Source organism: Poeciliopsis prolifica, unplaced genomic scaffold, assembly GCF_027474105.1.
Source record: "Poeciliopsis prolifica strain line A6 unplaced genomic scaffold, Auburn_PproV2 SCAFFOLD002, whole genome shotgun sequence".
NCBI lineage: Eukaryota > Metazoa > Chordata > Actinopteri > Cyprinodontiformes > Poeciliidae > Poeciliopsis > Poeciliopsis prolifica.
In genome coordinates this window covers 21,799,184-21,822,339 of record NW_026562377.1, presented here as the reverse complement: position 1 = coordinate 21,822,339, position 23,156 = coordinate 21,799,184, and the positions used below count along the sequence as shown (strand labels likewise).

Below are 23,156 nucleotides of genomic sequence, written 5' to 3'. Positions count from 1 at the left end.
TATCAGCATGAGCGAAAGATTAAACAGCATGTGTAACTATCCAAAACAACGACCGTAAAATGTCTTAATCAAGCTTAAAATTAATACCAACCAACTGAAATCAAGTTTTGATGAAAGCGACCAAATATGTAAATTTCAACAGAAACATTATAAAAGTCATTTATCTGCATATGAGTCGTAACTGTTACAAAACAGTATATAAACGATTGTCTTCAAAGGTAGTGCTTGTCACATTTCTTTTAAATGTATTTGATTTGGGAAAGAAACAAAAGGAAACGATTGAACGCATTACAAAGCCGACTTGTTTGCTGAAGAGGACAGTGCTTTGTTCCACTTCATACCATTAGGTGGCAGTAATACCGCATCCATACCATTAGGTGGCAGTAATACAGCATCTAACACCCAGAAAGAGAAGAAAGAAGAAGAAAATCAAATTAAGAGCGCTTTTCTCCCTGCTACATCTTCATTTATTCTTTCAGCTTCCAGAGGGAAGCGTTTGTCACAGGCAGTATGGCACAATCTATGCGAAACATGCTGGATGCAAACACCGCCAACTTTAAGAGGTCTCTGGACCGAATCGCTGAAAAGGTATGTTAGCGGAACAACCTATATATATATGTGAAAAAAATTTTTTATATATATATATATATATTACCGCCAGTTAACGTCAAAACATTGCAGAGTGGATGTTCGCTAATATTGACCTTTTTTTAAACAGTATTCAAAACTCAAGGACATGGACGACGTGCTGGAGGTGGATATCAACCAAATTAAACTAAGAAGTAAGTGAACTTTTACTTTTACCGCCTTTTCATTTAAAAACGTTAATTTTGAAGCCACCTGCTGGTGACTTACCAGTATTGCACCTCAGCTAAAACTTTAAAATTGCCTATGCTACGTCACAAACTCAAGGCCCGGCCCTCCAGACTCCAAATTACATCAATAAGTCTGTCTAGCTTTTCAAGAAATCTGCGAAATTCAAACAAAATTCACACAGTCTACAAATTCCCATATATTTTTTTTCAGATTTTTTTTTTTACTGCAAATTTGTCTCAAAAACTTTGGGTTTAAGTGCCTGTTGCCTCAGCCTTCCTTGTCAAGCCCATGATCGATATGGCAATTAATAAAAAAAAGAGAGTCATGTTTAATATCGTACATTAGCACAAATATCCTGAAAATTCCTTACAAATATTTAAAAATTATAACCACAAATTATGATCACTGAAATCAAAATCTATCACTTTGATTGCAAAAGACACACAAAATGATCACAAAATCCTGGATGGAGTGATCAGTGTGAAAAGATGTTCAATAATATTTAATTTTAAGAAACACTTACTGAATACTGAAACAGCTATTTAATGGGTTTTATCGATACATTCTGGCTCAACCGGCCCTTTAAGAACATTCTGATTTTTGATAAGGAAAAATGAGTGACACCTCTGGCTTAAGGCATCGCACAGATTACATTCAAATTTGGCAAATCGCTGTAAGAATGATTTATTGCTAATACAATTTCATTAACTCCATTTCTGTTTTGTTTTCTTGCCATCGTGCAGCTCTTTCAAAGTTTTTAGAACAGTCCAGAGACCACCTTGAAAAATCGGCCTTAAAGGTTTGTTATTTAGTCGTTCATTAAATAAATGCATGAGGTGTGTTTATTGAAGCTAAATATAAAATCTGACTTCTATGTGCATCCCCTCTTTAGTGCCAGTCAGATGAAAGAGATTGCTCCTTAAACTGTAAGTATACGTGCCCCAATATGAAACTAGTAAATATATTTTTTATTTTCTGTGGTTTGTATTAAAATATTTCTTTTTTTTTCCTTTGCAGCAAGTGTCACTGCACATTCTGAGGTAAACATAATGGGTAAATAGTTGAAAATATCTGCTGAAAATATCTGCTGTGGCTTAATTTAAAAAGTATGTTTTTCTTAACAGTTAAATTCGTCATGTGAAGCTGATGAAGTGAAGAACGACAGTGAACTTGCTGATGAGGATAGCGGTAAGGAGACAAAAAGTCACCACATTTACAGTGTTTACAGTGCTTTGTTGAAGTGTTAATATCTGGAGAATTTGCCCTTTTTTTCTTTTTTTCCCCCCAGATTATTCATAAGAATCATCGATTGCTAAAATAATCATTAGTCTCAACCCGAGTTGGACAATTTTTCTTCTACTTTACAATAATGCGCAGCTTTCTCTTGGTCTATGTTATAAAACACTTTGAAGTTTGTGATTGTAATTTAATTACCCATGCAGAAGTTAAAAAACTGTGAGTATTTTCTAAAGTACTGCGACGCTCTCTTGTTCTAACGTTGCTAATGTTTGGTTTCTGTACTAACATCCAGCAGAGGGAACTCTCAAGTCATTGGATGAGACATGGAGGAACCCGTCAGAGAGCGAGCTCCTGCCAGAGGACCAAGACGAAGAGCTGCAGAAGTCTCTGAGCAGTCGGTCCAGCTCCCTGGCCGACCTCTACCCAATGATGGTTAGTCGGATAGAAAGCGCCTGGCGTCGACAGACTTCGTCCACGTTGGCCAGCTCCGTGCTGAGGCGGTACCGCCGGTGGAGGCAGCAGCCTAAGAGACTCAACACCACCTTTGACATCACAGCGAGACCTAATGATACCCACCTGAAACCGTCGGCCAGTAAGAGGCTTCTCGGAAAGGGCTCGGGCAGACCTGCAGAGAGAATGTGGACTGAGACGATACGTCGTCCTCGTCCTGTAGCCTCGACACTGGCGAGCCTGCGTACTGGGCGACAGTCTCCTGGCAGGGAGAGGGAATTGCTGATCGGGGACACCCCACATACCATCAGGGTAATGGACTTCTCTGACACCGCTAAGCCACAAGAGATGTCGTTGAACGAGGCTTCCACTGTGTCAGAGTATTCCCCTCGTAAACAAACCCGCCTTGCTGATCAGATCCCCATCAACACCTCATCAGCTTCTTTCAGCAATGCCAAATCATCCCCAGATTCGTCCTTCAGGCTTAGGAGACTTTCTGTTTCTTCAGACCAAGCAGAGGTCTCAGCAGCAGAAACTCTCTCTGTGCCAGAGAGGCCCGATATCTACAGAACCCTGGCTTGGCACAGTCCCCTCAGTCGGTCTCCTCTTGCATTTTCCAGAAGAAAATACGAGGAGGATTGGTCAAGAGAACCGATGAAGCCTAGATCACTCTCCACTTCCACGTCCTCTCCTTCCAAGAGGCCTTTTGTGCTGGGGAAGATGTTTGAGCCCCAAGATTCCCCTCAGTCACCCCAACAACGGCCCGTCTTGCCTCCGCTGGCCCGGGCAGAGGCTTGCCACCGCGGTTTCAGACGAACCCTCTGCTACGACTCTTCCCCACCACGCCACACCTACCAACTGTCAAAGAAAGTCGAGGAGGACTACCTGAGGGTTTACCACAAGTTTGTGTGCCAGAACAAATCGGCTCCCTTCGACCCCCTTCCTTGCCGTCTGTGTGGAAGAGGCTCTGAGGCCGGGAAGACCTCCAAGTCGTTGGCAGCACTCGCCTTGTCGCCCCACCGCTCCATCCTGAGGAAGCGCCACAGGGAGCAGAGGTACGACAGCCACCCGCAGTCCAAACGCCTCCGGTACGAAAACTACGCCTACTCCCCGGGGTCCAAGCGTCACAGCAATGAGATGCTGAGATGCTGCCAGTGGCCCAGCGCCGTCCCTTACAGCCCCAGTAAACCCAGATCCCAGGAGTCTACACCGTACCTGGAGGCCTGGATGGACCGGCACCAGCCTCTCTTCTTTTCTCCGGGTGAGCCCCAATTGGGATCCAGCAGGTAATACAGGCACCGTAAATCTGAAAGCTTTGGCTGGTATTTAACTTTTATTAAAGTTTTTTTGCATAAAATTGCCAAAATGTCATGACCGTGTGAGGCAGATAATCTTAAAAATTTAGTTCCTGTGGTTTTTCCCAGGGTTATTTACAGAAATATATCACTGTCATTTGCAACCAAACAGAACAGAGAGGAGGGTCTTAGTGCTGTTAATCACCCTTGTGTTCGCATTGCTCACACCCCACCTCCTTGTTGTCAGACGCTGCAACTTCTCCCCATCAGCAATCAGCCAGGAATGCTAAAGCTAGTTAGCATAGCCACTGATAACAGATTAAGTTTTCCTGAAACGGCGAGTCGTTTTTCTGCCATTAGGGCATTGAGCACCATGTACACAAACTTGATTGACAGCGTTTTCCTGGTTCTGATTAGAAGATGTGCTTTTCTGTAATAGGTGGTGGGAAGAGACTTAGGATTTTTTTTAATTTTACAGATTAAGTGTCTCGTATCATACTGTCACGACAGTGAAATTTTTAACAAATATGTTACATTTTTTTTCCTAAAAGCTAAATACTTCAGCTATAACTCATAAAATGGCTGAAGCTTAATTCATTAGACTTTTTTTTAATATATATATAAATGTGGCTTACAGCTGATGAAAACTTGAAACTTGCATAAGACTCAATAATAAATTTTTACATATATATCAAGGATACGGTCATAAACCCCAAAAGGAGAGGAAGCCACAAAAGATCATTCATGTTAAAGATCCTGGCTTCAAATAGAAAAGGGAAGCTTGTCTGGCTAATGAGGCAAAGGACTGATCTGTTCAGTGGTTCAAAATCCCCATTCAGATTAAATGTCATGTTTTATTAGGTCCACAATCAGTGCAGCCATCTCTGCACTGCTGCTGACAGATTTCAATTGCTGTGAGCCATAAAACAAAGACATTTGTAGCAGGTTGGTCAACAATGAATCTGAACTAATAAATTCACTTGGTTTTCTAAACTGATGCTCCTGTATGTGTTGAAATCGCATACAGGAGGTCGACTTGGGAGCTTCTGTCCCATGTGATTTAAGTCCTTTGCAGATGTTCAGCTTTCCCCCCATCTCTACATCTTTAATCACCAGCTTTGCTTTTTCCAACAGAAACTGGAGATAAATCAAGACGAACGAGAAAACTACATTTGGGCCTGTGGAGAAGTTTTTAGATCCAAATAAATTATGTTTTTAGAGCGGCTGCAGTGTGGCGTTCATAGGAGTCCTTTCTTGTTCTTTTTGAATCATAGCTGAATCTAAAGCAATCTGAATCCTTGTAAGGCGTATGCTGTTCATCTCATTGTTCTTGTTTTTATGTTTGCCTTTATTAAAGTTTCAAAAATATTGAGTTGGCAAAAAGAATAAATTCAATTTAAAGACATTGAGTAAGTGTTTAATATTTTTGGTCTCCAGTTGTGTTTCTTACACATTTTAATGTTCTGATATGGAAATGCTTGGGATACAGAGTTCTTTTTGATGTTTAAACATATACAGGAAACAAATATACATACTTATTAGTGTGCTTAGAAAATTAATCACATATCCATTGATTCAGGAAAAGAAAAGTAGTGTTGTAAAGCTCAAACAAAACCACATTGTCACTTTCCTAAATTAGTGGAGTCTTTTTGTTTTTTCTTTTTTTTAACCAAAAGAGGATTTAGAATTAAAAAAAAACAGAAATCACTTGGCAAAAAATTACTCAGACCATTATTTTAGGAAGGTGACGATTTTGAAACAGTTTAAAGTTGTGAGCAGAGACTGCAGAAATGCCTGTGCCGTAGCTGTGGAACCGTTTCTTTACTTCAGACAGCAGGACTGAGTCGCTCCACTATGCTGCGGCTGTCCCAGTTACCACTCCAGTTCTATTGGATATTTCCCAGTTAGACAGGCGGTGCAGTGGCCTACTTCCTTGTAGGAGCCGACATTCTCCTTCTGGAAGGACGAGATTCCCTCCTGGACAGCAGAGACGAGTCCCTCTACGGTCAGATACTCGACGCTGTCGGCGCCTGCGCAGCAGAATGAGCACAAGCAGAGACGAACGTTTAAACGAGTTCATGTATTAAAAAAAAACAAAACAAATATACCATATGTATATTAAATCTTACCAATATAACTAGCAATGTCCTTAAACTCTGGCTTGTTGGCGATGAGCTCCTCTTTGGTTGGGATGTTGATGCCCATGTAGCAGGGGAACTTGATGGGTGGAGACGCCACCCTGATGTGAACCTGCATAGCCAAGAGTCTTCACTCACTGTCACGGTTTCATTTATATCAATCATTAAACACCGAAGTTAACATAAAAGTAGTGAGTACTATTTTTTATTAGTGATTGTTTTTTACTTCAAATTTAAATGATTTGTTAAATTCTAGTTATAAAACGACATTCTTTGTGTATTGCTGCCTATAGAATGAGACGTCATGTCTCTCAGAGACTGACTGCACAGAAAGGGTAAAAAAATAAATTGCCTCTTTTTTTAAAAAATAGAGATGAATTTGTGTGTGATTTTAGTGGAATGGAACAAATTTCTTCTGTCTAGACTGCATTTCCTCATGACAGCCCCAGCATGTAATTTCTAGCTTTTTAATTATTCTATATGTGAGGATTAAAAAAGGTTGGCATGGTTAGTCTATCAAATGTGCTGTAGAAAGAACACACAATCCACTCAGCATTGTAACACGATTGTTGTCAAAAAATTTTCTAGCAGATAAACGCATGTACTAAAAGCTGCAGTATGTAACTTAAAAAAAAAAGTCTTACATATTTGTTAAAACTGGCACTATGTCGTCAGAATAAAAAAAAAATAATCAAGCTCCACTGCCTTTCAGAAACAGCCAATCAGAGCCTGAAGGTGGGTCTTAGAGCTGCCAATCACAATCTCCTGCAGTGCTGCAACAGCCTTTCTCATCAGCAGATCCTGTTGTGAATGCTAGGCTAGTTAGCATAGCCAGCAATGGCAGCAGAGAAACAGGGTCTTCACACCCCAAATTCAGTGACTTCAGATTTAGATATTTTAAATGTCTTCAATTATTGGCTTACTGTAGTTTCTTTAGGGAATTAAAGAAAACTATTCTTGATGATTATCAAGATATCAGCTTCCTTTGTCAGGCAAAAGTTTGTATTTAGCAAAGTTTATTTACCTTAAGATTGTTTACAGCACAAGTGTAAAAGCACTAAAATCATACAAAACTAAAAATGTGGATAAAAATTACCCACACTTCTCCTGGTCATTCAACATTCATTTTATTCTTAGATTTATTTAAAAAGGTCTTAAAAAGAGCTTAATTAACACAAATAGAAAATACAATAACAGAGACAAGCTGCCTTCACTGCATACATCTCCACAGAGTTAGTATTATCTGGAAAAGTCAGACCAAAATTAATAGAATAAAAAATAAATAAACACTATGAACTAATCTGCATCACACTCTAGACGTTCCTCCCACTACAGGAAACCAACCTCTGTCGCTCCAGCTTCCCGCAGCAGCTTAATGATGGGAGAGACGGTGTTGCCCCTAACGATGGAGTCATCAATAAGCACCACTCGTTTCCCTGCGAAGTTGTCGGTCAGCACCCCAAACTTCTTGGACACTCCCAGCTGTCTCAGGCAGGTATTTGGCTGAATAAACGTTCTTCCCACGTAGCGGTTCTTGCACAGAACCTCCGTGTACGGGAGGCCGGACTGGGAGAAGGGCGGTAGGGAGACATTATTGTGAGTGTTGACGTTTTTTCCATCTTTGAGCAGATGAGTCGAGGACTGACCTGCTGAGCGTAGCCCAGAGCAGCAGGAGTGGCGGACTCTGGCACCGTGCTGACCAGGTCTACGTCTGAGGGAGCTTCGATGGCTAACTGGCGGCCGCAGCGCTGCCTCACGGTATACACCATCTGCCCTGCGGTGCGGTAGTATCCGGTCACTATACAGCGGCTGCGTTTCCATTACAAATGTGCGCAAAAGGTTTTCAAGACTCCGCTAATGTCGACAAAACTCAATTTCAAAAATGTTCATACCTTCGAAAATGGAGTCTGGTCTGGCAAAATAAACATATTCGAAGATGCAGAAGGCGGGCAGGTCTCCTTCAGGACGAGGAACGACGCTTAGAGATTTCACTCCAAACCTGGATATCTGAACTATTTCTCCTGGTAAGACCTCCCTGTAATACCTGAGATGGATGTGGCAATGTTAGGAACTAATGCAGACTACAGTTATGGGCATGTGGAGAAACATTAAAAGCAACAAAGATTACTTTGCTCCGACGGACTGGAAGCTGCAGGACTCTGATGACACAACCCATCCCTCACTGTCCTCTTTTCTTGCACCTAACCAGGGAGCAAAGAGTCAAGTCAATCACCCACCAGCTGCGATCTGATCTCTGATGAAATCATATCCCAGGGTGCTGAACCTCTTGTGAGGCTCCCTGTTTGTAAGAAAATGAGTTCAAAGGGGAAAACCGTGGACACCATGTGGATCCAATGTCTTTATTAGAGATCTTCATCTGGTTTCCCATGAGCCCGGACTAAACCTTTACTTGTCCTAGTTTCACAACACAATTAAAGTAATATTCTTAACAAGTGAAAATCAAACAGCAAAAACGACTCAAATACCTGGACTGTGGAGCTTAGAGACGGGAACAAGCCTTCCTATGGAGAGGGGCCGGTTCCCATACGGATCACGCACCGCGTAGATGACATCTTTGAACATGATGAGCAGCGAGTAAGAGGTGGGCGTTTCTGTCATGAGGTTTTTAATTCTGCAATAGAAGAAAACTAAAAATCAGATGAGGAAATAATGCGAGGAGGTGCATTTCCGCAACGTCCACACTTGATAGTCACCTGGCAACCCAGTCAGGGGTGTCCAGCTCCTCCATGGGCGGAGTCAGCGCCAGCAGCTGGGTGATGAGCTCGCTGTCTGAGCCGGTGGAGAGACCGACTCCATGGCGCATTACCTGCCGCACAAAGTTAAGACTAGGAGCATTAAACGCAAAATGTGCTCAAAGCTGCAGTTCTGTTAGGCGTCAAAGGGGCAGTATTATATGTTTTTCAGACACATAGAATCACAGTCAAGTAATTATGCTACTGTCAGTTGTTATAAAAATGCTACATATATAAAACATGATTTAAAAGAAAATTTACTGCCTTTAATGCCTTAAAATTGGGCCTCTGTCTCCTTAAGAAACTCCTGCTCTTTCTGAAACTCCGCCTCCAAGATGTCGTCACAACATGGCTCCTCGATTAACCCTTTAACGTTTTTGCCAGTGCCAGTTTCACTCATAAGTAGCAAGTATAATGAGTTCAGTAGATGTCCAGTTCCACCACGTGTCTGCTAATTACTGCTGACTAGTCTGAAGGAGCTGAGTGGGGGAGCTGTGGGGCAGACCTGCTCTGACACAGAAAGTCGGGAAAAAAAAGGCCAGGAATTTCATCTTTGAAGGCAGCACTCGGTCCCCCCAGGTGTTTCGCACAGCTGAATGTTTGCCATGGGAGACTGAAAGATTTCTCAAACATGCGTGAAGAAATCAAAGCAACACTTTAGGTATGACATATAACATGACATAAAGCTAAAAAAAAATTCATTTTACATAATACTGCTCACTGATTATTAATAAATGTTTTAACAAACACTGATTATGTCAACTGCAGTTGACCGGCTCTTCATCGTGCGCCACGGAGATCTTGCCGTGGCGCACAAACTTTATTGATGCCCAAGAGAAATTTGCTTGTCAAACTAAAAACTTCATATGAGACGGGGGTCTCTGTGAATGCGGTGGCTACAAACAACTATCGAGCTGGAATGAGACCAGTAAATAAGTGAAAAAATGAGAGGGGAAATTATATTTATGCCTGAAGCATAAATACTAATCACAATTAACATACAATGCCCGTCCTCACCTTTTTCCTTAAGGCACGGGAGTTGACCAGCTCTCCGTTGTGCGCCACGGCGATCCGGCCGTGCAGCGTGTCGACCACAAAGGGCTGGCAGTTCTGCAGTTCCGAGGACCCGGTTGTTGAGTAGCGCGTGTGGCAGATGCCAAGGTTCCCGTAGCGCAGTTTGAGCAGAGCCTCTGGTGGGAAAGCGGTGCTCACTAATCCCATGCCCTGAGAAATGCCGAGAGGGATCATTGTTTGAACCGTTGATGATTCGAGTGAGAAAGGACCTCGAAACAAACCAGGAGAGGCGCAAGTGGCCAGCAACGTTAAATTTTAAATTTTAAACCGAACGTGAGGTGTGTGAATTGAGGCCACGTTTGATGTGTGCGTGAATTAAACAACTTGTTCACCTTGTGGCTTGTGTATGTCGGAGGACTGGCTCCATTGCTTGTGACAATCCCAGCACTTTCCTGACCTCTGAGGAAACAAAAACAAAATTGTCAATTCTGCAAAGATGGGAGTCGAATAAAAGATTCCAACAAGACTGGACATGCTCCAACAAACTCAGCTCCGATAATGCGCCTTGAGGCGGTTCAAACCAGTTTGATTTAAGCAATGAAGAAGAAAAGAGGAACCAGAGCTGGAGGAGGGGACACACACACAAAAACAGAACAAAGGAGCTTCTCATTTGTGGAGCTGCCATTCATGGAGAGTCGTCTTGCTGCAGTTTCAGTCCATTTCACCAAGCTGCTTCTCAGATTACACTTGATCCCTCCCCCTCTGCACACAGCTTAAGCCAGTGGTGAGGCTGCTTTTCAGCACGTAGGCGTTGCTCTCAGGCTTAACCGCCTGGTTGCCTAGGGAACCGGGCAGCAGAGACAAAAAAAGGAAAAAAAAAAAAGATAGATAGAAAGGGGGGGCCGAGGAAACGAAAACGTTTCCAGGTCAGCTCGAAACATGGAGAGAGGAACAGAGAGACAAAGAGGGGCAGACGGGGAGGTGGTGGTGGAGGAGCACGGCTCGCCGGAGAGGCCGTGGGGGGAAGCAGAGGTGCTGGCTCTCGTGTCAGTGTGGGATGAGGTTGGAGCTCAGCACGGCGCAGAGGGCAGGGGCACGTTCGAGTTGATTTCAGAGCGGCTGAGGCGGCTCAGCGTCGCGCGCGGCTGGAAGGAGTGTCAGGCTAAGAGCAGGAGTCTGGGACTTCAGAGCAGGAGGGCTGACGCGGCCGCGGGCACGTCAGCCGGCTTTGCCCCGGGACTGGATGGAAGGCCGGTGGAGGCCATCTACATTTCCTCAGTCTCAGTGCCAATGAATGAAGGTAAATCTAGGGTTAGCACAAACCGTAGCACTGCCTCAAGAGCAAGCATGTTATACAAGTTTTATTTGTTTTTTTTGGCTTCATGCTCTAAAAGCTGAATTATATCTCCAATAAAAAGAGAAAGTTTTAACAAATGTAAAAGTAGAGATGCACTGATTTAGAAAATTCTAGATCATAGAATTTTATAAGGCAGATCTATTCAGACTAATTCTATGCTTTTTGCTCATGGTTTTTATTTTGCATTATGTTTAGAATTCCTGGTTGAACTTTCAAAGAAAGTTTGTTCCAGTTTATTTTTACATGCTTGACCAAGGTAGTCAAACTATTGTTTTTATTTATTTTACATTAGGCTGTTGTGATTCTAATTGAATTGACTGAACAAATTCAAAGTTGTGCTGTTTTTACTTGCTTGACCAAACTTGGGAGGGTATTGCTGTATTTAAATGTGCTGTACTGGTGCAGTTATCAAATATATTTGTAACTCAGTACATTTATGTTTACAAAATAGAAACTTTTTAAGTCAGATCATCACTAATTTTGTGTAGTGGTAGGCATCAGCCAAAACCAAACCTATGATATAGGTGAAAAAAGTGGAATGGTTCATCCATAGATAAAAATGTCTGTCTGTAGGAATAAAGGCAAGAATGCATCCCAGTCTTCCTCTGACGCCAAACGCAACTGAAGAAGGCGGCCGCCACTGGACCGACGACGAGGTGCGGGCGCTGCTGTGCGTCTGGGCCGACAGCAGCGTCCGCGAGCGCCTGAAGAGCACGCTGCGCAACAAGTGCATCTTCCAGGAGATGGCCCGCCAGATGCAGAGGAAGTTCGGGGTGGTGCGCAACTGGAAGCAGTGTCGGACCAAATACAAGAACTTGAAGTATGACTACAAGACAGCGAAGAGCGCCCATGCTGCCGCGGGCAGCGGAGCTGGGGGCCCTGGGAGGTATATGAAGTTTTTTGAAGAGGTGGAAGCCATCTTGCTCAACCAGGGACTGGAAAATGGGACAGAGGAGATGCAAAAGAGACTATACAACGGAGACGCGACGGTGGGCCAGCTTCAGACGGCGCCATGCAACACAAGATCCATCACGACGTCAGACAATGAGATCATCATTGAGATTGAAGATGGTGGGCAATTCTGATGGATTACACACCATACACTCGAATTCAGGAAAATTAATTTTTCTCTTATATTTTCAGACGACAACAGTGATGACTATGATATTGATGGAGACATAGAAGCACAATGGAGAGGCACAGGTATAATTCACTGTGTGACATATGGAAAATGTCTACATTTCTGACCTTCATTCATCTTCACATTACCTAAACGTTTTATCCATCCATTCACCCAACAGCCATCCATATCTGTTCAAAATCCAACATCCACTTGTGTGATAAATCCAACCGTTTGCTCTTTTGTGTATTCATTTATCCATTGTTCTCCATAACGTATTACATCTATGATTGTCTTGTTTGTCCATTGAACATTTATCAATCAATATTTATCCATTTCCATTGTCTGTTAATTAATCCATGCAATGGATCCATCCAACAACATTCCATCATCCATCTAAGCCTGAAACAGTAAATTAGATTAATTGTGATGACTCAATTCTTGAAGTAATTGTCATCTAATTTAGTAAATTGATTATAATTAACTGGAGTATTCAGACTCTGCTGAGAAAGGAGTCAAAGCTGACGTTAAGCCAAAACAATTTGCAGCTAAGATGAAATGCCTTTCTTTGTGAATATATTTTAAAGAGGAAGGAGGTAAAACATATTTAATATAAATAACTTCAAATTGAGTAAAAAAAACCAAACAAACAAACCAAAAACCTGCTCTTAAGCACCTTTTGCTTTAATCAGCAGATCAGCCCTGTTGTGTTGATGTTAAAGTTTTTTTTTAGTTCAGATGCATCCTTTTCTACAAATGACCAAATGTTCTCTAAAGAAATTCTGTGATTGCATTTAGGTGATAAAATGTCTATTTTATTTAATAATAATAATAATAATAATAATAATAATAAAAAGGAATTTGATTGCTTACTTTCATATTTTTAAATATTGTATACAATAAGCTTAAGTGGTAATTAATTAAAAATGTATCAATTACTAAAATTGTTGTTAGCAGGAGTGCTACATCCAGCCTCGTTCATTATCCAATTCCATATTCACAGCATTCCTTTGTATCTGCCAAAAATTTTTGATTTATACAATGAAGATGGGTAAAAACTATCAAGAATCCTCAAAAAATTATGAAATTTTGACATAGCAAAATGTGCAAAAATTTTGGATCAAAGAGATTTTTACTACCTCTATTCTTCTGCACCACAGAGGCCCATTTGACACAAGCAGACTCCCCGAGCTCAGACCAGTTCCACGTGGTCACGGTGTCGGACACTGGCCGGAACTGGAGCGACCAGGAGGTGCAAGCTCTCATCCAGGTGTGGTCCGACGAACGCGTATGCAAGCAGCTGGAGAGCTCGACCAGAAAGAGGGACATCTTCGTCCAGATCTCCAACCGTCTCATGCAGCAAGGCATTGAGCGGGACTGGAAGCAGTGCCACACCAAGTACAAGAACCTCAAGTACCTCTACCGGTCCCTTCACAGGAGCAAGACGGATGAAGCCGAGCGGAAGCGCCTCATGAGGTTTTATGATGAAGTGGACGCTATTATGACGCACGCCCCAAATGGCTCGCTACGCAGCAGGGGGGCTGCTGACGCTGTGCATACGGGTCCACTTCCAGTCTTGCAGATTTGTGAGGAAAACCGTCGGATTGACGTTTGTTTACCAATGTCAAGCAGAGGAGCAGCAGTGGAGGAGAAAACTTGTCGTAGCTACTCTGGCCTAGTCACAGACACTGATGATCTGAGGCTGCAAGAAATCAGGGAGCATCAGTCGGATCAACATCACACCCCAAAGAGTGAGCTGATCATAATTTGTCTAAATACTATAGACAGACCTTTAGTTCCTTAGCTAAACAAGAAAAAGGGACTTAAACCAACCAAAACAAGAGGCTGCGCTTTACCCTCAATATCTTTATCTGTTTTAGAATAAAATGTGAAATCTTCATTGCTTTAATAAAGTAATGCGTTCTACATACCGACCCTTAAAATAGGATTGGTAGGGTTTAGACTTTTATCTGCAAAGTAAAAGTCCGAACAATTTCTGAAGAAATTTAAATGGATCCTATCAAAGTGAACCAAATCTGAGATTGTGAAGAAGCATTAGGTTCAATGGGTTTAATCACTCAAGCCTTAAAAAGTTTGAAACAACAAACAGTTTGTCTATGTTAAATGTCATGAAAAAGTCCAGAATTGGCTGAAATGCTTAGGTTAACTACAGTATTCCCTAAACTAGCATGTTAACCACCAGTAATGTTATCCATGTACAATGCAAACAGCAGTGCGCATGCTAAACTAAGCGACAATGTAGTCAATAGCATTTGGGGTATGATTAGCATGCTGACTAACACTGACTTACTCCATATGGTTTGGCTTTTATATCAAAATGAGCTAAAATGTTAACGTTATTAGGACTTTTCCTATCATATTAACTTACAGTGACATATTCAATTGAGTAATAATAGCATATAAGCTAAAATGTTCAAAAATGCTAATATTAACTCAAACACTTCTATCATCACCATTTACTAATATTAATCACTTACTACCTTCATTATTGTAAAGTTAGCTAAATGCTAATTTTGAATATAAAGCTAATGTTAGCATGAGGTAGTAGTCCCCAATTTTCAAGACCTAAAATTGTGCACCAACTTATTTAAACATTCACAGCATCAATATACTGAAAAGCATGAAAAAAAGCAAGGTTAAAAAAATCGATTAAGCTGTTGAGTTTACTTCCTCACTGTTTTTTTGCTGCATGGTGTTTGCAGGCCCATCTGAGACTGTGGCGGGAAAAGACTTCAACTTTCCAGCAAACAGAGGAACGAAGAGAAAAGCTGTGGATCAAGGTTTTTAAAAATCCCTCCTTTCTCTCATCACTGAGCATGTCCCATGATGTCTCGAAATGAGCAAGGGCTCTGTCCTGTGATTTGAGGCCGATAACGAGATGAGGATATGATTGTAGCAATAAAGAAAAAAAATATACAAATAAAAGACACACGCAATGCCAGATTAGGTCGACTGTGACGCAAACTACGTTTGAAGGACAGTAATGACATCACAGCATGCCGATGTTTTTACTTTCAGACTCCACATACCAGAAACCAGCCAAACTACTGAATGCAGGACGTGCTCAGGTGGAGGCACAGTGCAAAGAGGAGCAGGAGCATGTTCCCATAATAAAGATCAAATCCGTGTGCTCCATGGCCCACTCTAATCCCGAACGGCCGAAAACACAGGTAATCGTGAGAAAGCAGTGTCACTTACAGTAAAAAAAAACAACAACTTCTCAAGCATTACAGGGTGATAATTCAAATAGAAAGTGTGTCAATTCCTATTTTTGCCATTATTGGCATTACCTGCACTATGGAAAGTAATTTTGAAGCACATAAGTACAAATACAAATCTAACATTAATTTAAAACTTTTAATTCAGTGAAAATGATGTGTCAGCCAACAGTGATTCTCATTCATTGTGTCTCATTCAAGGTTACATTATGAATAAGTATCGGCTTAGTAAAATTGAAGAAGTATTGACAGTTGAGGGTGTAGCAAAAGGAAAAGAAAATGATGTTATCACTGCACATCTCAAGGGGTTTTTCTATAACGTATTTGCATGTCCAGTTAATTTAACCATCTCTAACTTAAAATTGGGGGACGGGGGCTCCAGGACCACAACGGCATCAAGTCAAACTTACTATAAAGCAGTTTTTTAATCCAAAACTTAGAACACCTTTGCTTTCTGTTTCTGTCACAAAAAAAAGGATTATATGTCACTGAGATATAATTTTAAAAAAAGTCATTACTATTTCGTTAACATTTTATGTGTTAATCATGAGCTCATTTTTATTTTCTCTTCTTTTTGAGATTAAATCAAACTAAGTGGCCAAGATATAAAATTGTTAGAAATGAACAAGTGACATTAACAAAAAAAATAAAACATTTTATCAATTAATTTACGAAACATAGACAAACCCTGCCAATCCTGCTGTTTTTTTTCTTTGTGTGAATTACCTCACACATGTTGACCTGGTTATATAAAATTAGGAAACTCTTTTGTAGAATAAATTTCAAATTGATAAATGTGAAAATTAATGTACAAAAAAACATGAGAAAAATGCAAAAGATATGTTGATACTGATCAGTTGCCTTATGTGACGTCACCATAGGCAAGTGCAACTGGAAGTTTGCTTTAGGGAGGGCAGACTCTACATTATTTAAATAGCAATATCCGGCTAAATAAAATTTGACATGTTGTACTGTTGGGTTTATTTTGTTCCCCAACCTGCAAGAATCAACCAAAGACACAAATTACTTTTCCGCAGAAAAGGGGAGAAGAGCTCGACTCGGAGAGAGAACCACTGCCAAACGCTACGGTTCTCAGTCCCCAACTGCCTTTTATTATCATGTGAATAGACAAAGAGGTTGGCTTTCTCACTCAGACATGCAAACAATTGACCAATACACTATTCTACAGGATGTTCTGGAATTCTCCTGTTGATGTCCCAACAATGGGACATCAAAGATGACCACTCTCAGGATCGTTGATGTCCCATTGTTGGGACACAAGGATGACCACTCTCAGGATCCTTGATGTCCCATCATTGGGACACTAGGATGACCACTCTCAGGATCATTGATGTCCCATTGTTGGGACACAATGATGACCACTCTCAGGATCTTTGATGTCCCATTGTTGGGACATCAACATGTTGGGACATGTCCCATTGTTGGGACATCAATGATGACCACTCTCAGGATCATTGATGTCCCATTGTTGGGACACAAAGATGACCACTCTCAGGATACAGACAAAGATCCTTGTGGCTCCTTAACACAGAAATGTGTGAGACATCTCTAACCCTCAAGAAAAAACCCCCAAAAGACAGTTAAGAATATACAATAAAGAAAAAGGGAAAGAAAACAACACACGGAATAATATGAAAACATAATCATTCAATATAAAAGTAAATGAACTAAGATAATAATTGTCCAAACATGTACAGTATGCGAAAACCTAAATATAAAGTGGCTTTAATGGCTTGTAAAAGAAAAAAGTCTGAGTAGTAACTTTAAATGTTTTACAGCATAAATTTCGCATAGTTTCTACTTAGAAATATCGAGTGTACTCAAAACGTCACACAGACGTAATAGTACATTTTAAATGTACAAAATGTTTACAGGTTTGAGTTTATTTAAGCTCGTGACCAAAGAGTTCTGGTAACCGTGCCTGCATTATTATTATTATTATTATTATTATTTTCTCCTGAACTTGACACTGGAGAGAAGCCAGGCAAGAGAAAGAGCCGTTAGCCAAAAAATTATAAGTTATCCGTTGTTACTTAGGCTTACCTGTGTTGTAACGCCACCAGTCCCAGAGTGAGAACCTGAGCCACCTCCAGCTGCGTGGGCCACTCTCCGGCAGCCACGCAGCCGAAAACCCCGCACTCCTCCCCGATGCCGGACTCCTCGAACTCCATGCTGGTCCCGGGCGCTGTGAGTTCCAACCGCTACCCCGTTAACCCGGACTGACGGTCTCGTGCCTAACTTGCCGCGGAAGCAGCGTGCGCGTGCACGTACACTGTTGAGTGAACACGTGCTTTGTGTAACACAACGTGGCGAACCGTTTTTAACTCGCCTTCACGAGCCCGAAACACACTAATTCAATCAAGGGTAAGAACAACAACAACAACAAAAGGCAAAGACGGTTTTCACCGAAGAACCAAGACGTCCTGACTCTTATCATGAATGAATTAACCGCAATTTGATTACAAACTCAAGTGTTTGTACTGTCCTGCTTGGTCACTTGACCTGCTATCTCGTGTTGACCTGGTTCTCGACAGATCTATTCTCTTATCGAACTTAAAAATGGTGGCACTCCAAAGTTTTTCTCCTTAAAATTATGTGCTGGAGCATCCTGAACCCACGTGGTTACAAAACGCTGCTGTGATTGGCAGAGAGAGTCTGTGGAAGGCTGTGATTGGCTGTCAGTGAACGTAAGACGGGGCTCGGTTTCCTCTCCTCTCCTGCTGCATGCCTCCACGCCTCCCCGCTGCTGCTCCTGACAACTTTCTTTGGCTTGTACTCTAGGACAGTTTGGGACCGAGCAACGCGATGGCTTCCAGCGCAGGTACTGCACGAAAAAAAAAATAAAATAAAAATAAACCAACTCACGCTTTAGTAATCAAACGCAACCTGCTCCATTTCACTTTTCGCTGTTGTGCGTGATTTCAGAGTTGAACATCGGCCAGAAGCTGAATGAGGGGAAGACAAAGCAGATTTTCGAGCTGGCGGACCAGCCTGAGCTGGTTCTGGTGCAGTCCAAAGACCAGATCACCGCTGGGAATGCGGCGAGGAAGGATCAGATGGAGGGCAAGGCCGCCATCGCCAATAAGACGACTTGCTGCGTGTTCAAACTTCTCCGGGAATCTGGTGAGGACTTGGTGACGTTTGTGAATCCAAAGGTGTTGGTGCTGCAGGTTGCAGCGTGAGCTGATGCAGATGTGTCACATTTGCCCTCAAGCAAGTTTCACACAAATTCCTCCATATATTTTAGGCTCAGTCATGCCCCATTATTCCTCCCAGAAAACTAACATATTTGGGACCTGTCACGATAATAAATTTAGCTTGACGATAAATTGTCACACAAGTTATTGCAATACACAATAATATTGTTGTTCAGAGATAATTTTCAAGTAATAAAATGGCGATGGCATAAGAAAGCAAAGGCAGATGCTCAAAAATAATTAAAATCATAATGAACATTTAGCAACAGAGCTGGAAGAAATTTTATATACAGAAAACAAATAAGTAAATAAAACGAATTATGAAGTTTCTGTAGACAGTTAATTTAAAAAAAAAAAAAGGGCCGGTTGAGACCAATGCACCAGACTGAAGAAACGATAAATCATGCAAATGGAAATGATTGAGTTTTTCATTTTTCAACTGATTTTTATTGATTTAGTCTTATTAGCAGCTGAGTACTGTTTGACATGAATGCTGGTGTGACCCCGATTGGAAAGGACAGAGATTAGTAAGATGACAACTAAGGACAAAAAAGACCACCTTTTACCCTTTTGCCATGAGGTAACGTCAGGTGTTTGCTGTCTGTAAAGACAAGGTACACCTATGAATGAATTAATCTCCAAACCACTGCTTTTCTCTGCCGTTATGCAGAAGTAAGTGGCTAATTTGCTGCCATGTGCCTCTTCAGTCTGCTGTGTGCGTAAATCAAGCGGCAGCCCGGTCCGTCTTGTGACTTTCACCAGAACTGGTCGAGTCACGTTATGATTAAGCAGAATCACATTGAGGATAAAAGATGATTTTATTAGACTCATAGGAAAAAAATGATCTTGGAAGCAGGGGCACAACTGCAATACAACAATAAAAGCCCATCCAAAAGGACAGTAACCATGAATAAATGCATTTTTAAAAAAACCTGTCTTTACACTGCTGATGGGTTTTTGAAGTTCTCTCTGTTTAAACAATCAGCCATTTGAGCCACTTTATTTTTATCATCTTTTGTTACCTACTCTGGAAAGGCTGGAAGTTTATTGGTGTAATTTATAAGGGATGGTGGCTTGGTTAGGGCAATTAACCAAGCCCTAACCAAGGGCTTGGTTAAGCCCAAGCCCTTGGTTTGGGCAATTAACCAAGGGCTTGGGCTCTTGGGATGAATTGCCTAAACAGGCAACTCATCCCTTTGTTTTGCCCAGTGAACCTTTTGTACCGCCGTTCATTTGACACGCCCTTCCATCCTTCTGTGCATTTATTCACTCATGTAGCTACTGATGTATCCAAGTTTCGTTGAATTCGGACATTAAAAAATGTCTGGAACTCTTTCAAAAACCTGGAATACATTTCTAAAGTCCAAGGCTGGGATTAGGCCCGAGCCTTTAAATCGGTCTTGTTCTGCAGGCATTAAGACCGCCTTCGTGCAGCAACATTCGGAGACGGCGTTCATCGCTGCCCACTGTAAGATGATTCCCATCGAGTGGGTGAGTCGCAGAGTGGCAACTGGGTCCTTTCTGAAGAGAAACCCGGGAGTCAAAGAGGGTTACCGCTTCGCCCCACTGAAGATGGAGATGTTTTTCAAAGTAAGCGCGAAGGCTCACGATGATTGTAATTGGCCGTCTGTGAATGGGCACGAAGCGACTGACTGCTGTTCTCTCTAGGATGACGCCAACAACGATCCTCAGTGGTCCGAGGAGCAGGTGCTGGCGGCCAAGTTCAGCCTGGCTGGGCTCACCATTGGTCAGTGTGAGGTGGACATCATGAACCGCAGCACAGTGGCCATCTTTGAGATTCTAGAGAAGGCTTGGGCCACTCAGAACTGCACGCTGGTGGACATGAAGGCGGGTCGTCGCCCCTGCTGGTTATTTACTAATCCCAACAACAGAACTTATTTTATTTTCCTATTTAAATCTTTGTAGATTGAGTTCGGTGTGAATGTTAAAACACGGGAGATTGTTCTCGCTGACGTCATCGACAACGACTCGTGGAGGCTGTGGCCGGCTGGGGATCGGAGCCAGCAGAAAGATAAGCAGGTCAGAAATTATAATCGTCTTTATTGTATGATGACGCGCTTTCAGTGAACTGTAAAGGCTAAAATGTTGTCCCCCTGACCCCCGGTCACCCCAAAGGTGTATCGCGACCTGAAAGAAGTTACTCCAGAAGCAATGCAGATGGTGAAGAGGAACTTTGAGTGGGTTTCTGAACGGGTCCAGGTAGGATTTACTTGACATCAGTACCTGAGGAAATGCTTTGGTTTGGTGCAGCAGATGGTTGAATATTTCAGCAAACATTTTCACATGCTAGTTACTGAAAAAAAAAAAAATCAAGATGGTGGCAATTTTCCTGAGCAGATGAGTAATTTTGGTGGCAAATTGTACATAATTGGACCCACAAATCATATCTACTGATGGTGTTTTGCTCATCATGGAAAATTATTTTCATGCCAAAATGTCCAACTAGGTGAATGTGTTTAGTTTCAAATCACAGCCTGCATATTTTGAGCAATACGAATGATATATTTTTTTTCTTTTTCTGGTGGACATTTTTCAAAATGGTTATAATGGAGCATGTGTATTTTCACTGAGGTGGGCACAACTAGCCACTGACATCCAAGGCATAAAAATAGGGAACAGTTTATGAAAATAACTGCTTTAAGAATCAAATGGCGACCATTTAAAAATTTATTGCATTCTGAAATTTAAGGTGTTATTGGGGAAATATGAAAAAACATACAACCAGAAGGATGAGCATGAAGACTGCTGCTCTTGTATCCACCCTTGAACAGTTTCTACAGTAGTCTGCAGCACTAGTTGGTGTTCTCCATCAGCATTAACTCCTGCAGTGTGCTCAATGTGGGTATTGATCCCTGTGTTATCGGTAGCTCCTCCTGGAGCCTCAGGCCAGCGGCCGGGTGGTTGTTCTGATGGGCTCCACCTCTGATATGGCTCACTGTGAAAAAATCAAGAAGGCCTGCACCTCCTATGGACTCCCCTGCATCTTGAGGGTCACCTCTGCTCACAAAGGCCCAGATGAGACTCTCCGTATTAAAGCAGAATATGAAGGTATGCATTTCTTAAGATGAGAGGGTGTTTTTGCCCCGTCCCTCATCTCTAATATCTATTTTTTAATTATTATTACTATCTTTCACCTTTAGGTGACGGGGTTCCTACCATATTTGTGGCTGTAGCTGGCAGGAGTAACGGCCTGGGGCCGGTGATGTCTGGAAACACGGCTTATCCCGTCATCAACTGCCCCCCTCTCACCCCAGACTGGGGAGCGCAAGATGTTTGGTCATCCCTCCGTTTGCCGAGTGGTGAGCAGAGTGCCCAGCGTCCTGTTTGCTCTACCGTTTAATGGGAGACGGGTTGATCCCCTAAGCTTTCTTGTCTTCCGTGTCCTCCACAGGCCTGGGCTGCTCCACGATCCTCTCTCCTGACGCCGCGGCTCAGTTTGCGGCTCAGATCATCGGCTTGAGCAACCACCTGGTGTGGTGCAAGCTCAGGGCCTCCATGCTCAACACATGGGTGTCTCTAAAGCTTGCTGACCAAAAACTTCAGGCTTGTAGCCTCTAAGTAGCTTAGACCAACTTGTGCCCAAAACCCATATCATGCCTTTGTCCTTTAACTGTAGATCTTCCTGAATCATTCCATTAAAACAAGAATGAATAAAATGGCCATTTATTTTGTCTGTTTAATCCATCAACTTCATCAGCAGAAAGTAAAATGCAGCATTATAAGGTTTTCAGGTTTCCCCCAGTGTATTATAAGCCTGGTGGGCCACTAGGCTAAGTATTGCTTATTTAAGTCTTTTTAAAATGTTTGCATCTCTTAAGACTTTATAGTTGGTGTTCAGGTGTTAATAGTCCAATCTTTCAATATCACATTATTACCAAGTGATTATTTTCAAATTTCCTGTCAACTTTAAACCATTTTTAACTCAAAAACACAACGTTAAATGTAATTCAATCACAAAACTGGTAGACTCAAAATATATTAATAAAGCACGTTTATATTACATAAAAAGCAATACACTTAAAAGTATACAAAGTGTGTCAAGTCCTCAAAAAAAAACGTATGAAGTACACTTCGTACACTTTAAATTGTGCTTTAATACAATTTAAATACTATTAAAATACACTGTCACTAATCCGAAATGAACTTGAAGTATACGCATGACTAGTCTGACTTAAAGTATGTTAAGATTTAACATGGTGTATTGATTTTTGTCACCATGGCCTGTTAACCCTTTCTGAAGTCTAGCCCAGGTTCCCTCCATCTTTGTATTTCTACAATTTCCAATTGTAGAAATATAAGATGCACCCATAAGATGTCCAAAGCTTGGGATATCATTTTAGAGTTTAACCTGCTATAAGATTAAATTACTATTTATTTACTAATCAGGGGATTTTCATTAGGAGAGTTCAGAGGAAAAGGAATATGAATATAAATGCATGCAACACTTTATATGTTTGAAGTATTTGTTTTTTTTTTAAAACTGTCCTTTCCTGCAC

The 23,156-nt window shown here is 41.6% G+C and overlaps 3 protein-coding genes across 7 annotated transcripts; 2 read left to right on the top strand and 1 right to left on the bottom strand.

Annotated features, from left to right (window-relative positions):
* Positions 1–458: 458 nt before the first annotated feature.
* On the top strand, positions 459–5,203 carry si:dkeyp-117h8.4 (uncharacterized protein LOC572032 homolog). Its single transcript, XM_055045455.1, has 8 exons — positions 459–588; positions 719–782; positions 1,560–1,615; positions 1,709–1,742; positions 1,834–1,856; positions 1,941–2,004; positions 2,348–3,791; positions 4,935–5,203. The coding sequence occupies exons 1-8, from the start codon at positions 511–513 to the stop codon at positions 4,945–4,947; spliced, it is 1,776 nt and encodes a 591-aa protein (XP_054901430.1). The 5' UTR covers positions 459–510; the 3' UTR covers positions 4,948–5,203.
* Positions 5,191–18,411, bottom strand: ppat (phosphoribosyl pyrophosphate amidotransferase). 3 transcript variants are annotated; one of them, XM_055045478.1, is made up of 11 exons: positions 18,308–18,411; positions 10,098–10,164; positions 9,709–9,915; positions 8,653–8,765; positions 8,425–8,570; positions 8,067–8,139; positions 7,831–7,982; positions 7,585–7,712; positions 7,283–7,504; positions 5,930–6,050; positions 5,191–5,830 (listed from the first exon to the last, which is right to left on the bottom strand). In XM_055045478.1, the coding sequence occupies exons 3-11, from the start codon at positions 9,910–9,912 to the stop codon at positions 5,673–5,675; spliced, it is 1,317 nt and encodes a 438-aa protein (XP_054901453.1). In that variant the 5' UTR covers positions 9,913–9,915; positions 10,098–10,164; positions 18,308–18,411; the 3' UTR covers positions 5,191–5,672. The 3 variants fall into 3 exon arrangements, with proteins under 3 accessions (XP_054901453.1, XP_054901440.1, XP_054901449.1); XM_055045465.1 differs by lacking the exon at positions 18,308–18,411 and adding an exon at positions 17,486–18,002; XM_055045474.1 differs by lacking the exon at positions 18,308–18,411 and adding an exon at positions 10,348–10,449.
* Positions 10,542–22,326, top strand: paics (phosphoribosylaminoimidazole carboxylase, phosphoribosylaminoimidazole succinocarboxamide synthetase). 3 transcript variants are annotated; one of them, XM_055045427.1, is made up of 15 exons: positions 10,542–11,005; positions 11,636–12,133; positions 12,206–12,265; positions 13,343–13,933; positions 14,906–14,983; positions 15,222–15,373; positions 18,224–18,263; positions 18,368–18,565; positions 20,051–20,229; positions 20,308–20,487; positions 20,566–20,679; positions 20,776–20,859; positions 21,528–21,708; positions 21,801–21,959; positions 22,052–22,326. In XM_055045427.1, the coding sequence occupies exons 1-15, from the start codon at positions 10,645–10,647 to the stop codon at positions 22,216–22,218; spliced, it is 3,042 nt and encodes a 1,013-aa protein (XP_054901402.1). In that variant the 5' UTR covers positions 10,542–10,644; the 3' UTR covers positions 22,219–22,326. The 3 variants fall into 3 exon arrangements, with proteins under 3 accessions (XP_054901402.1, XP_054901410.1, XP_054901418.1); XM_055045435.1 differs by lacking the exons at positions 10,542–11,005; positions 11,636–12,133; positions 12,206–12,265; ... (1 more) ...; positions 14,906–14,983; positions 15,222–15,373 and adding an exon at positions 17,576–17,629; XM_055045443.1 differs by lacking the exons at positions 10,542–11,005; positions 11,636–12,133; positions 12,206–12,265; ... (1 more) ...; positions 14,906–14,983; positions 15,222–15,373 and adding an exon at positions 18,056–18,129.
* The last annotated feature ends 830 nt before the right edge of the window (positions 22,327–23,156 follow it).